This window comes from Pelmatolapia mariae, linkage group LG18 (assembly GCF_036321145.2).
Source record: "Pelmatolapia mariae isolate MD_Pm_ZW linkage group LG18, Pm_UMD_F_2, whole genome shotgun sequence".
In the NCBI taxonomy this organism is placed as follows: Eukaryota; Metazoa; Chordata; class Actinopteri; order Cichliformes; family Cichlidae; genus Pelmatolapia; species Pelmatolapia mariae.
In genome coordinates, this window is record NC_086243.1 from 23548303 (window position 1) to 23562317 (window position 14015).

Consider the following 14015-nt stretch of genomic DNA (forward strand, 5'->3'; position numbering starts at 1 on the left):
GACCTCTGTAAACACTTGGCTGCTCTTAGTCACTAGTTTTGGGTCGTACTGTACAAAAGACATTTAGTAATCTTTGGTCGTACCATGTTTCAACAAGTTTGATTTTCTTTGGTATTTTTCAGTCATTCATTATCAATCACGAGTCATTAGCCAAAGTCATTACCCAATGAGCAAATGATTTCCAAAGCAACACTCCACACTAACAGATACAGATTCACATGAAAACCCCACTAACACTGATTCTGACCTGCTCCAGTTGTGGTGATGACTTTAGCTTTGCTACGAGCACCGTCTCCCTTCAGGGTGTATGCTGCTACAGTTACAGAGTAGGTGGTTTCAGACTGCAGCCCACCAATTATGGCCTCCTGTAAAAGTGAAAAAGAAAAAAAATCACAAGGTCAGATGTTAACAGGCGTCAGTAAACCTGAGCGAAACCTCTTCAACCACCCTCTCACACAAGCTCCGATCCCCTGACAAACACACAGCACCAAAGGAAACCGCAGTAAGATTAACCCCCCTTCTCCAACCACGTGTGGGTTCTTGAGCAATTAGCCTAAAAACAAAATATGTCAAACTTGTAATAGAGAAAGAAGGCACACAAACAGGCCCAGGAACTTTTCTTGGTTCTGAAAAGCTCCTGTACCTAACTGTAAGGAACACGCTGAACCCATTAACTAACAAACCAACTAAATTAATCAGAACATCACCCGTGTGTCAGTTTTCATGCCTGCTGCATGGATAAGCATGAGATAATACCCAGAGGAGCTTAAGTTCATCACTAAACAGACTATTAAAACCCACAAAATAGTACACCGACTGTGGGACTGCTGTTAAAACTCTTTGAAAATAATCCTTCAGATAAATAAACATCAGGATGATTAAAAAAAAATACTTTTTTTTAAAAGAATGAAATAAGATTCTTGGTACTTATTCTCCTCTGGCTGATTGCCCAAACAGTCTCAACACAAAAACACAGACACACTACGGTGAATGAACAAATGAGTAACTCAGCAGTCAGGAATGAACAGACAGAAAAACAACTGAGGTAACACACTGTTACGGGTAACCTGCTGCAGTGCTGGCACTCACTTTACCACACTGCATCAGTCTGAATAAAAACACACCCACACGCTGGAATTAAATACTCTGAGCTTGAACAAAGCCCATATCCAAACAAACAAACAGAAACACACACACAGGAATACACATACTAATATACATAAATGAAGGATACACACAGTATACATGCACGTAAAATGTGCACATCAGCACGCACACATTGGTATACACACACATGCACACGCACAACAACTTAATGCCTTCGGCTTGAGCGCACATGCTGGAGTTGTCCGGTTCTGACTGGGGCCGCTGAGAGGACGAACACACAGATGCCTACGAACCTTCCTGCCGGAACTTCTCAAAAACTTCTCAGACGCTTGGAATATTATACGGCCTTGCCCTAACACTGTTTCTCCAACTAATGAAGTTTTAATTTCCTAACCATAGAAGAACATTAAACAGTCTACATAAGCCAGCGCTGTTTGACGGTGGTTTTTACTGCCTCTCTCTTTAAGGGACATTTGGTGCTCCCCTGCTAACCTTTAAGAGGGATGGGGGAAAAATGCTAAATTACTGTATTATAAAGCCATTTTAACTTTATGGAGGAAGTCTCATTACTTTAATCATGCAAAATGGCTTTAACAATCTCAGCAGTGGCAGCTGCACAGATCGGTCCTCTCTCCATTCTGACAAGGTTGATTCAGTTCTAGCAACACTTTTAAAACTCAGCAGAAAATAGAAAAACCCAGGCTTCAAAGTTCCCTTTAGAGCAAATGCTTAGAAAAGCACCAAAGGGCATTATAGAGATTAACAAGTCGACTAGTTATAGAAATGGATTCTTCTCTTCAAGCCTCTCAACACCACTATCCTCACTAGAGTGGAAAAATACCAAGAGAAAAATGGGCTGCACTGTTAAAACAAATCCCTTCAGATAACTTTTTGCTCAAGATTAATATTTAATGTCCTCTATATGCATCTTTTGCTTTTTAATGCCAGCCAAAATTTCCTGAAAGCTAAAAAAAACTCCCTGAGAACAAAGCCATGGGTCAGTAACGCAGGCTTATGTTTTCAGTGTTGACATCTGCCTCATACTCTATTAGCTACCAAGCACAAAGTCTGCTGTGGCCTAAACATGGCTGCTGAAGAAATAATAAAGATGTGTGAACAGATGTCCTCCTCTGACAGCGTGTAGCTCGCTGTCTGTCAGGTGTTAATCAACGCATTAAGAGGAGAGGGAGAGGAGGCGAGCCTGACTCATGCCATGTGGGTGTAGCTTGAGGAATCCGTGTGCCAGCCAGGTTTCTGTTTAACTTGGTGCTAATAACAAATAAATACGACAGCGTGCGCACTTCCCACTGGCTCGTATACGAAACTAACTGAAATGATAAAGGAAGAACAAAAAGAGATCAGCCTCAGCCTCTACAGGTAGTTACTGGATTCATTAAGTTTTCCATTTGAAATGTCGGCAGGTGAAAAAAAGGAGTGAAAATATCCCAAATGAATTCTTTTTTTGGACTTTATAAAAGCTGAAAACCTTTTTCTTAACATATCTTTGCCCTTGTTTATACACTGAAAATAGGATCCGTTAGTCTGGCAGGCTTCTATTGAATTTTTTGACTGGGTACAGTAAGTGGCTCTGCATTTATGCCAGTGCAATATGACGTCTAGGGGGTAATAAGCCATAACAAAGAGCTGCTTGACAGCCACGTAGCAGCGAGCTGCAAACCAGGCACGTGAAAAGAACATGAAAGGCTGGTGGCAATTTCGGAGATGTGTGGAGCTGATAAAAGACACAGTTCCTCCCCTCAGATAGACATGTCATCTGAAACAGCGGGGAAGACAGCAGGTTAGGCGAGGCCGATTAATGTCGGCATCACACAGGGATAGTGACACAAAGCCTTTGACTGCACTGTAAGCTCAATGGGGGAAGATGCTTCATGTGCGCTGTACAGAATTGCCTCAGTTCACCTGCAACTGCCCAGCTGTTTCTACAAGGTTCTTCTTCTGGTAAAATAAGCCTGCATCAGATCTTGCTTTGAAGTTGTAGGAGCTCTTAGACTAAATCACACTAACTCTCTCTCTCTCACACACACACACACGCAATCACAAACACACAAAAGAAAACATTTGGACACACGTTTCGTGCTGCGGTTATGATCGGGTTATGATCTTTCCTGAGGGTTCACACAGAGTAGATTAAAGTCACACACCTTGCACAGAAATTAACACACATCCACACACAACTCATAATCCAAACACACAAGCACCCCCAAACTGCAAAAGGGAAAAGAGCTTGCCCTGCAAGAGAACCCAGCAGCACACATGTGGGTTACTCACATGCTCGGTGGATTCCTCAATATTCCACTGATGGGAGAGAAGACACAGGACACAGGGCGGGGAGAGAAATGAGTCAGAAACAACACAACAGCCATGGAAAAAAAGCGCTCGTCTTTTTTTCGCAGACAGATGAATGTAGGTGTCAACAGAGTCGTGTGGTGGAACAAAACAGTGGGATAGAGTGTGATGGAAGAGAAGGAGTAAAAAAAAAAAAAAAGACAAGTTGAGTGGCATACAACAAATTGTGTAATCATAATTGTAATTTTTTTTTATTGTTTAAATGCACTGCCTTGTTTTTGGTTTGCCTATGAATCCAACAAAAAGCCCCCCTCTTTCTCAATCAGGAGACTTCTATTCGCTATGATGACTATTACACTTTGGATAAGAACTGTAAACTCTGCACAGTCCGTGAAGCATTTCCTTTTTTCTTACAGAAATTGAGGGAAGGCCTTTTATTCATTATATTTCAATATGTATTCAAAATGTTCTCCTTGCTCGCTGTGCCTGACCAAGTGATTCCTGGGGGAAGTGAAAGCCCATTTCGTGCCGCGGGGCTCCGTCAGTGCCGAGCATGAAATCCTATTACCAGTGCTGCTATGCTAGCCCTGTGACATCAAACCCCATCGATGCAGAACGCCACCGCTGGCGTTTACCAGCAACGTGCTCCACAGTTCAGTTCCTGCAGAGGGGTTCACTGATGGGTGGCCCGGCTGACAAGGGGCAGGAGAGATGACACTGTTGACACTGATGAGGGACAAAGTGGAGAACAGAAAAAGGGGGTGGGAGTGCGGGTGAGGACGGTGGAGTGGGGGAAAAAAATGTTATCATTAGGGTGCACGAGTATTGTCACAGCTGCTTGTGGACTGTACCACTGAGGCGAACACTCAAAGGGGAGAAGCAATTGACGTGACTGGGACAAAACCAATATTTAACCACCAAGAATTACTGTGAATGGGCCAGTGCCCCCAAATGTATTACATAATTTTAACTCAATTGGCGTTGTACTTGCTAACACTTGTGTCCATTAACTATACAAACAAGACCAACTTAATGTCGTGCGTTGTCAAACACTGAGAAAACACACGAAGAGCCGTCTTCATCTGCCCAGCATCAACACTTTGCAGGATCATTTTATTAACATGACCAGAGTTTAACCGGGCAGGAGTCTGCAAAAAATACAAATACTTGGAAGTAAAGCCAGTCCTCCTGATCACCCATCACTCCCTCCTTGCTATTCTAGACTTTCACAAACAAAAGGAGCAAGCCTCACACGCTGCTGATTTATTGTGCGGTGGGGAGACGGTGTTCATCATCCTCTATTGACTGTTGGCATATGAAAAGACAAAAGACCCAACTTTTCCTCCTCCCTGTGGATGGTCTTTATTACCAAGCAGTTAAGTGAAGTATGAGCAAGGCCTCTGTAAGGTCCCAGTTGTGACTGGTCGAGGCACACGGCACATCAAAAACTGCTGCCTCATGCTCCCCAGACATAACGGGGCACTAAAGAGTACCATTAAAGAACAGCTGCTGCTTAACTCCATGAATAACAGTTTGCAATGTTCCTAATTGCTTAATTTGTTTACTGTCAACTTCACTCAGTATGTCAACAGAGCAGGCAACACATTAAGGTTCGCAAGAGTTCCTATCTCATCTTGGGTTTAATTCCTTCCTATCGGAACTGCTTTTGCTGCTCTTTTTTTTTTTTTTTTGCTTAAATCCATGGGAGAATTATAAATTATCCTCCATTTATATTTCAAATGCCAACGCAAGCTGAAAACACATCATTGCTGATAAGCGTCGTTTGTGGAAACGGAGCGGTATAATTTGCAGGCGGGTGAATGCAAATGTGATGACATGGGCTGAGATGTGTGGCTATAAAAATGGGAACGAGGGGGGAACGAGTGATGTGGAAGAGAAGGAGCTGTCATGATTGATGGAGTGAAACGGGCTGAGGTGCTTCTTTTCTCTTTTTTTCCTCCCCCCGATTCCCATTCAACTCCAATCTGAGGCGGCGAAGGCCGTAGAGGCAGTGAAGCATTGCCTCGCTCACACAAACTACAAAAACGCATGAGTGGTCAAACAAAATGAACCTGGAAAGTAGTGCTGAATAAAGGCAAACTTGTGAAGGAAGGCAAACTTGTGCAGAAAATGTATGAAAGCACAGACAGCGGCTAATGGCTTCAAACTCAATCACAGCACTTTCTGCACACTTTTATGGATGTGTATATGAAATACACTGCCACAGAGGTTGCCGTGAGTGCACCGTGATGGAGCAGACCGTGTGGTGTGGGAGCTGCCAACTCAGGTCCAGGCCACTTTTCCAACAGAAGTATTTGCAAAGGGGTCGATAACATCACACTGTTAACATGGCCTCTGGTTTAAATTTAGCAGGGAAATGAGGGCGCTGTGTGGGCTCCTGCTTGAAAAGAAAAGAGGCGCTTAAACCGCCCACGCACAGCCGAGCTCTCCTAGCTCTCCTCCCAGTATTTCAGCTAACCCTGAGAGAGGGCGAAAAGGAGAGGAGCCAGAAACACAGAGACAAAGAGAAGGGGAAAGGTGATAGCCATTTTGACAGGATCTGCAATTCAATCAGTCGGCTTAGAATCGTGATTGAAGGTGAGGCTCAGGTATGATGTGAGAGCCCTGGAAAATTTGGATTTTTCTTTTCCTCTTGGCAAGCTTACTGTGAATCCAATTCAGGTAAAAAGGGTGGATGTGGAACCGATTTCACAACACATTAGGGAAATTCATGAGAGAAACACTATGGGATGTGCCAGGATAGAAGGATATTGCTTTTTTTCCCCGTTTTATTCATCATCAATTACAGGTGTGCGTATGAGGGATTTGAATGTCTCTAGGATGACTCATGAACTCCTCTCGGCCAGCTGGAACACCTACTACAAGGTCGGTCTAAGCAAGTGAGCGTGTTTGCGCATGTTATCTTTGCTAGATTTTTTTTTCTAGTTGTTGTGGTGCGTGAATGGAAAAATGTGTGAAAAAGAAGGGATTGTTCTAAAACCAGTTGGGCGAACAAGGATAAGGGACCGTTGGCTGACTGTGTGGTCTTTAATGACGTCTGGGCAGGTCCTTGCAGGTTGGTTACTCAGTGCTGTCTCATAGAAAACAATCTGTTGAGATGACTCAATCAAGGGTAACCAACCTGCACGCAAGCCTCTGGTAATTACTCAACCAGCTTTTTAAGCAGCGAGAGTGCAAAAGGAGGTCACGGCAGAAAAGGAAGCAAACTGAAGGGAAGGAGAAGAGGAAAATAATAGAAGGTGTGAGAAGAAATTTAGCCGTCTGCCAGGGAGGGGACAGTCTGTTTGAGAGGTGTCCTGGACACTAGACTGGAACATGAGAGCTATCCTGGGCGCCAAATTACAGTGCGTCTTTGTGTTTATTGTGTGAACATGGCACAAATGAGACATGGCAGGGAGAATTGTTTGCATAACAAGTAGGGTCATGTTCAGTTCAGTTTTTCCACAATGCAAAACAAAATCACGCCGAACATGTCGACGTGGAGAAAACACTTACAGGAAGACAAGCAGCCACCATGTTTTCTCCCTTTCCAGATCAAGCGATGCTGTCCTGTCTGTCAAGCACTCTTGTAGACAGTCTGATAACAATGAACTGTCAGTAGCAGCTGCCAAACACTACTGCTGTAAAATAAAGGCTGACTGTGCTCGGGAGTCAAGGCAGTTCTCTTTGTCCAGGTGCAGACATCGACGGGCTGTACTGTATCAGTCAATCACTTGCTGTGGAGACTTGTGTGAGTTTGACAGCCACATATAAATGATTTATGATGTTTTTCTGGTTTTTTTTTTTTTAATCACAGAATATGTCATTACACAACTGGAATCCACAAGCTCCTACTTATCATCCCTTGGGATGTAACACACTGATTCATCACATTGTGACTTTAACAGTGTTTCCACTTGTGTAATGATGAGACACAGGACAGCAAACGAGGGTTAATAACTCTTCTCAAAGGGCAAGGCAGTTTGCACTGCCTGGGAACTGAACCAGCAACTTGTTGGTCTGCCACAGCTGCCATTTATCAGCAAACAGAGCTCAGATAATATATATATATGTGGGTGGTTTTCTTGTGGCCAGGGAGCACTTCCTTGTTCAAATTAGATGCTTTTGTGGAAGACCACTGAGGGCGGGAGTGAATGCGTGCTCGTGCAAATGTTACTCCCGGCAAACAATCAGAAGGAGGTTCTTAAGCTGGTCTCTCCTCTCTCAAACACAGAGAGAAAAAAAACAGTACGAGTGCGGTTTTAAGATATTCATGAATCTCTGAATCCCTCTTAAGGATTACAATCTCTCATCCATCTCATGGCGTTGCACAGCTTTGGGCCATTCCAAGCAGCTTGCATTAATGCGTAAAGGGCGGTGTCAGGAAAATAGCTCTAATTTATAAACATGGTAACAAGGCAGTGCATATGTATTACTGCTAAAACCGCAAAGAGAGGTGCATTGATTCCACTAAGCCACGTCCTGATGTAACACATATAAAATATTTAATAGCTATTACTGCAGAATTAAAGTGGATCTTATTAGGACAGCTAATCCAAAGCTGTAGGAGCAGGGTACCAATTTAGAGTCAAATGTCACATGTGGAGAAAGATAACAAAAAAAGACGAAGAAGAAAAAAAGAGGGGAGGATGGAAACTCCAGTTGACAAGATAAAAAATTCCATGTGTGTCACCCAGTATGGGGGAAATGAAGTGTGAACTCAGACAATGGAAGAGAATAGGGAGGCAGTGGGGAATGAAAATAATGGGAAATGAGCATAAAACAGATATAGACAGTGAGGAAGAAGAGCAGAAAGACCAGGCAAGAGTAAAACATCATGCAGTACCTGGGCCTCTGGCAAAAAAACATCCATGATGTTAGGCTGGCCTCGCGGTTCTCCGTTTTCGAGCCGGGAGAAGACGACCTGGTAGCCTCGGATTTGGCCGTGCTGCTTCCCCTGCAGGGGTGGCTTCCAGGTGACTCGGATAGCTGTGGAATTTATGGCCTCAACCTCCACTTTCCTGGGGGGTGCTCCCGGCACTGGAAATCAGACAAGGACGAAGGGCAGATTAAAAGAGTAAGACAGAAACACAGACAGATGGAGGGACAGTGGGAAGGATGAGAAGAGAGTAAAGAGAAAGAGACGAGGTCGTGACTTATCTTATTTTACTTCGTTTTGTAATGACGATCCAAAACAAATCTAAATTCTGGGGTGTTGTGTATAATGAAGTGATACATGTACTGACCATGAATTAATAATTTCTAGTCACTTTAGACCTTCTAAGACTACTGCGTCCCAAAAACACCCCATGTGGGACAGCATGTGGTCTAGCAATGTCTGTAATGCTCTTAATTCCAGAATGAAATAAGCCGTGTTGCAGCAAACTTCAAACACATTAATTATAGTCGACACTCTCTTAGGAGAAGCCGCCCTCTATCACACTGCAAACAAAACGAGTGAGAAAAAGGGGAAAGAGAGACAGAGTGAAAAAGCGGGAGATTTGGTCCACTTTCATTCCTGAGAACAGTAAAAGAAGACAAGAAGCCAGTGAAACCAGAGTGGTGGAGAACTGAGGCCTGGGAGTGATCAGTCTTAACCCACAAAAGGTGCAAAGGCCATAGACAACAAGCTGGAAAGAGGAGGAAACAAAGAAAAGGTGACCCCTGCTGCCACCACCACCACCTCATTATCTCAAAATTCATCAGCAGGACGAAGGAAATTGTGGTGTAACTTCTGAAGAGGGTGAAAGACAATCGTCAAAGGCTGCCGCAAGCAACAGAGAGGAAAACAGTTTGAGAGCACTCTGCTTCAAGGGAAGTATCAACCTACCATCCTCTTTGGTTCTCATCCTCACTGGGGCACTCTCAGGACCTGGGCCCACATCAGTGTGTGCCCTCACCCACACTTGATACTCAGTCCACTTCTCCAGGCCCTCCAGCACATGGCTGGTAGCGTCTGCACCGATCCCAGTGACCTCGTGCTTCTCCGTGTCCTCTCCAGCCAGGGCCTGGTAGCTGACTGTGTAACGCACTATGGCACCATGGCGGCTAGCGGCAGGTGGTGCCACCCAACTCACCTTGAGGCTGGTGGAGCTCAGGCTGACCAGTTGTACGTCCTGAGGAGGGGCGGACGGGGCTGTAGGGGGAGGGGAGCAAAACCACACGAAGGAAGGGCACGGATCAAGCAAACAAAAAATAAAGTACAGAACAAGCAAAAAAATAAGGGAAAATCTATGGAAGATTTTTGTATAACAGTCAATATCAAAATTTGAAATGTCATATTCAGAATCACAAGATATTTTTTATATTTCAAATTTGTCATTATACTGTATGAAAACAGCACAGCTCTATTCATACCGGGGACCTCGTGTGATGAAAATTTACCCTTCGCTGTCTATGTTTCCTGTGGCCTATTCACACATGACAAATATTCTGTTTTTAACCTGAATGTACTAAAATCTGAGGTCAGCATGTGTGTTTCTGTTTCATCATCCTTTGAGATTTCCCTGAGCAGGAGCCCTCCATGAATGGGTCTTCACGCTGTGTAGAGATGTAAGCCTTAATGAAAAACCTGGCAGGTAATTTGCAGTGGGATTTTTTACTTTACAAAGATTACATATTCACATGAGATTAAGATCATGTGACACCTCCACAATTACTCCAAACTGCTAGAGGTCCACAGTTTACAGCAGTCCCATGTAAATAAAATCAGGTTAGAGATGAAGACTTTGCTTTTTTTCCCTTGTGCAGATGTTAATTTAAAAATTCAAATCTTTGTGAACATAGGCACTGAATTTGATATATGGTACAGGTTTTTGTTTTGTCCAATATCCCTTTTATTCTTATTTCTCCCCTTAACTCCCAGTCGGTCACAGCAGGTAGCTGCAACTCTTTAACCTGGTTCTGTCGGAAGTTTCTTCCTCTCACACGGGAGTTTATCCTTCCCACTGTCGCCATGTGCTTTGTTCTGATTTTCTCTCTTACGTCTCTTACACCTTAAGGGTACTTAAACTGATGTAGAGATTTGGCACTACGTAAAGAAAACTGAACTCAAAATCGTCTATGTTCATGTTAAAGTACTAATGTACACACTTATGTATTTCCCCTGCAATTAAACAAGCTAGTTTAATGTAAGAATGTAAAAAGTATAACAGGATTTGCACACCACACATTTGTATAAATTGTAACCAAACTGCTGTTTTTCCAAAGTAGTAAAGGCTCATTTAGAGTCCCTTTGTGCATGGGCAATATATTTATCAATATATCATTGCACATCTGAATATGAAATTTAAATTTTTAAATTGTGACTACAAAAAGCTTCCATACTGCACAGGATGCTGCCTCCAGACTGAGAGATTGGATGCAAAAACACATTAACGGACCGTTGCTGAAGCTGTGTTTGGCACTGCATTTATGCAAGAGGCCATGAGAGTGCAGGGTGAGGTGAACAGAATATAAAGTACACCAAAATTCTACAGGGCAACGTTTTTATAAAACCGTAATTTGTCCCTAACTGCCCTCTGTGTCGCCTCTTGCAGGAAACAGAGGGAGAAACAAACTGCCACAGATTTGTAAGTGGTGAACAAGTGCCTGACAATGTTGACTGGTGTTTGCACATTCATGCAGAAGCTCTGGGCCTGATTACGGCACTTGGCTGCAGCTGAGCTACACTACATATTTAGTTATAGATAAAGCTATAATTTTATAATGAATAACCGTTAGAAACATTACAGGCACTGTCCACGTCTGGTTCATACTCACTGCCAAGAAAAGCTGATTTTTTATTTCTATCAGATGGGATAAATTCCACTCCTCGCTAGAATCACAGCAGGAATGTACCATTCCACCTCACCCTGTAATGCCTTATAATGTAATGAAATGAAGTCTAATAACATTCCTCAAATAAATAGTTATTCTATTAAATTTAATTATGGACAACAGCTTCAGCTTAAATACAAATAACTCTCAAGTCAGGAGGTAAAAATAGAAAACCAATGACATACAAAATGAAGAACAAAAAGGGAAACTGAAAAGAAATGACTGCATTCAGACACTTCATGCAACTAGCTAAATCTAGAATTTCTTTATCCTACAAAAAAAACCTCCTTCAAATCAAAAGAGAATAAAATGAACCATGAAAATTCAAAGCAAGATGTTTCTGTAAAAGCATGCCTGTGAAATGTATTCTTTAATAAGCAGAGAAATGAACAGTGAGCTCAAATATTATTCCAATAAACTAATGCCCGAATATAAAACTCCACCTTTACAAAACAGCACTTGACAAAAGAGGTGTGAGTTTCATCAGGTGGCCCCTGATCCACCAGTGAGTGGACAGAAAACCACGAAAACTTGACAACACCACATGTATTAAAAAATTAAAAAGCTACAGACTGAATCAAAACAATGCTGACGATTCTCATAAGAGATCGCTGTGGTAAAATTGGACGGGGCAAGGACACCACCACTAGAAAATACCTCAGAGGGAAAAAAACAGGGAACCAAAGAGTGGGCTTAAAAAGGAGATACAATTATTAAAGTGACAGAGCCCAAAATCCCGTCTCTATGGCATTATTACGACCCCGTTTCTGTCAAATGTGAGAAAAATAGAGAAACTGGTTACTTGTTACTTTGGCTCTGTATGCCACCACAACAGAAATGGATGACGTTACATCCATTTTTATACAGCGAGCTCTTCCTCCATGAGCTTATTTTTAGTATTATTAATGCATCTTCGTGTTTGATGTTTTGAACCCACTGCAGGGTTCCTACCACCTTTTTTACTAGTAGAGCAATGCACAGCAAAAATATTTAAAAACAAAAACATGAATAGAGCTCAATACTGTTCATTTCTCTGAGTCTTAAAAAAATGATACTAAATATTTAAATGGAGCACTAGAAAATGTCACACTTTCCCACCGCCTGCTTGCCTCAGAACCTTCCCAAAGCTGTTGCTTATTTCATGCACACGATCCTACCAGTGCCTGAAATCCAAATTATTTCCGCCAAATTCTGTGCCTACTGACAGCAGAAGGCACAAGGACCATCAGCACGGTCTCTGCTAACGGTCGTGTGCAGCTGACAGAGGTTAGGTTTTCATTCGTTTTCTCTGTTCTAGTGGAGAAATGCATATAGTACATACCCAACTGCAACGCCACAGGGGTCCTGTGACAGGAGTATTAATGTTCATATGATTTTTTTTTTTTTTTTGACATTTTTCTTTAAATTTGAAATGATCTGTGTCTGTCTGTATGTATGAAATACAGCCAATCAAAATCTGATTCTTACTTTATTGTCCCAGTTTCCCCTCCTGTTGCAGCACTGCTTGACAGGCGGGTTTATGTGGCAGATACGAGTAAACGTTAGTGTTTGACACCTGATACTTGTTCATTTACACCAGTGTTCACATTCACTATTTATGCTAATTTTTTGATCAGCCTTAATCTTGCCCTTTTGATCATTTTCCATCATTAAACGTGTCTCTTGTCAGCTTTATGTGCACACTGTAAGCTGGCGTCGGTACTCAGCTAAAGAGCTTTTGTGAAGGAACAAACTCATGATGTAACACCTTTGTAAAACTCTGTGCCTTTTGTTCCAAGTCCAGCAGAGTGATAAATCTCCTCTCTAGTCGTCTGTAGCGCATCAGTCAGTTTTAGGAGTCACTTTCTCAGGAGTTAAACTTTTATTCACATAATCGCTACAATTAAAAGTTAAAAGTGACATTTATTCTGTTCACAGTTTTATGTGTGAGGCACACACGCACCGTGGGACAAGCGCCGTGCCACATCAGCACAAAAATGAAATAAATAAATAAAAGAAAGAATCAGTCAGCTGGCAGAGAGTGACATTTTGAGTGCTGGCACTGTAAAAGCACATAATGATATGAGACAAAACAACAGCACAGCTCGCAAATGTGGGAACCAGACACATTAAACGTACCTTTGACACAGGGCCTGCCCTCAGATAGATGGACATGAGGGTTAGTGTTGGTGACAGAGGGGAGGTGGTGGAAGCATGAAGCTGACCGGGATAGCTGCACTGTCAGCATTTTATGTGGCGCTGAAATTGACTTGACATTCAAGTTGCCCACGCTCTTTGATTTAAGCGCTATAAAACTCTACTTTTGTCTCACTCGCTCAGTCACTCGCTCACACTGAACAGAACAACCTAAACCTGCAGCAGCCGGCTGAGGGTGGCTCTGAAATCACTGGTTAGTGAATAGAAAGTGGAAAGAAAGAGGACAGGGACAGCTTCAAGACAGACGAATGTGTACTTACTGGACTGAGCAGTGCGGGCCTCGATGGGCTGGGTGTAGACACCCAAACCCATTTCAGAACGGGCGGCCAGGGAGAAATAGTACAAAGTGTCTGGCTTTAAGTTCTCTACAGCATAGGAGCCTGCAGGGTTGAAGGTCACGTGAATCTGGAGGGTGTAACAGTGGAAGGAAAAATGTCAGAAGAACTCATCAGAAGCAAAGACGTTCACACAAACCTACTCACGGATTGAGCTGTTTTGCTTTAACAAACTGGAGTTACTCTACCACTGAAGAGCACAAGTTGCTGTCTCTTATTGATATATGCGTTCATATTTGAGAATACGGTCAA

The 14015-nt window shown here is 42.7% G+C and overlaps 1 protein-coding gene across 25 annotated transcripts in view; it reads right to left on the minus strand.

Moving 5' to 3' along the window:
* The window catches only part of LOC134616307 (receptor-type tyrosine-protein phosphatase F), a 163523-nt gene that overhangs the window by 40009 nt on the left and 109499 nt on the right, over nucleotides 1-14015 (minus strand). For 12 of the 25 annotated variants that reach the window (XM_063461082.1, XM_063461070.1, XM_063461069.1 and 9 more), the window contains 5 exons: nucleotides 13689-13833; nucleotides 9245-9550; nucleotides 8261-8454; nucleotides 3397-3423; nucleotides 248-365 (listed from right to left, as the gene is read on the minus strand). In XM_063461082.1, the coding sequence (XP_063317152.1) occupies nucleotides 248-365; nucleotides 3397-3423; nucleotides 8261-8454; nucleotides 9245-9550; nucleotides 13689-13833 (790 nt within the window). The remainder of the gene's footprint in view (nucleotides 1-247; nucleotides 366-3396; nucleotides 3424-8260; nucleotides 8455-9244; nucleotides 9551-13688; nucleotides 13834-14015) is intronic. The other 13 variants (XM_063461083.1, XM_063461073.1, XM_063461072.1 and 10 more) reach the window with 3 other exon arrangements.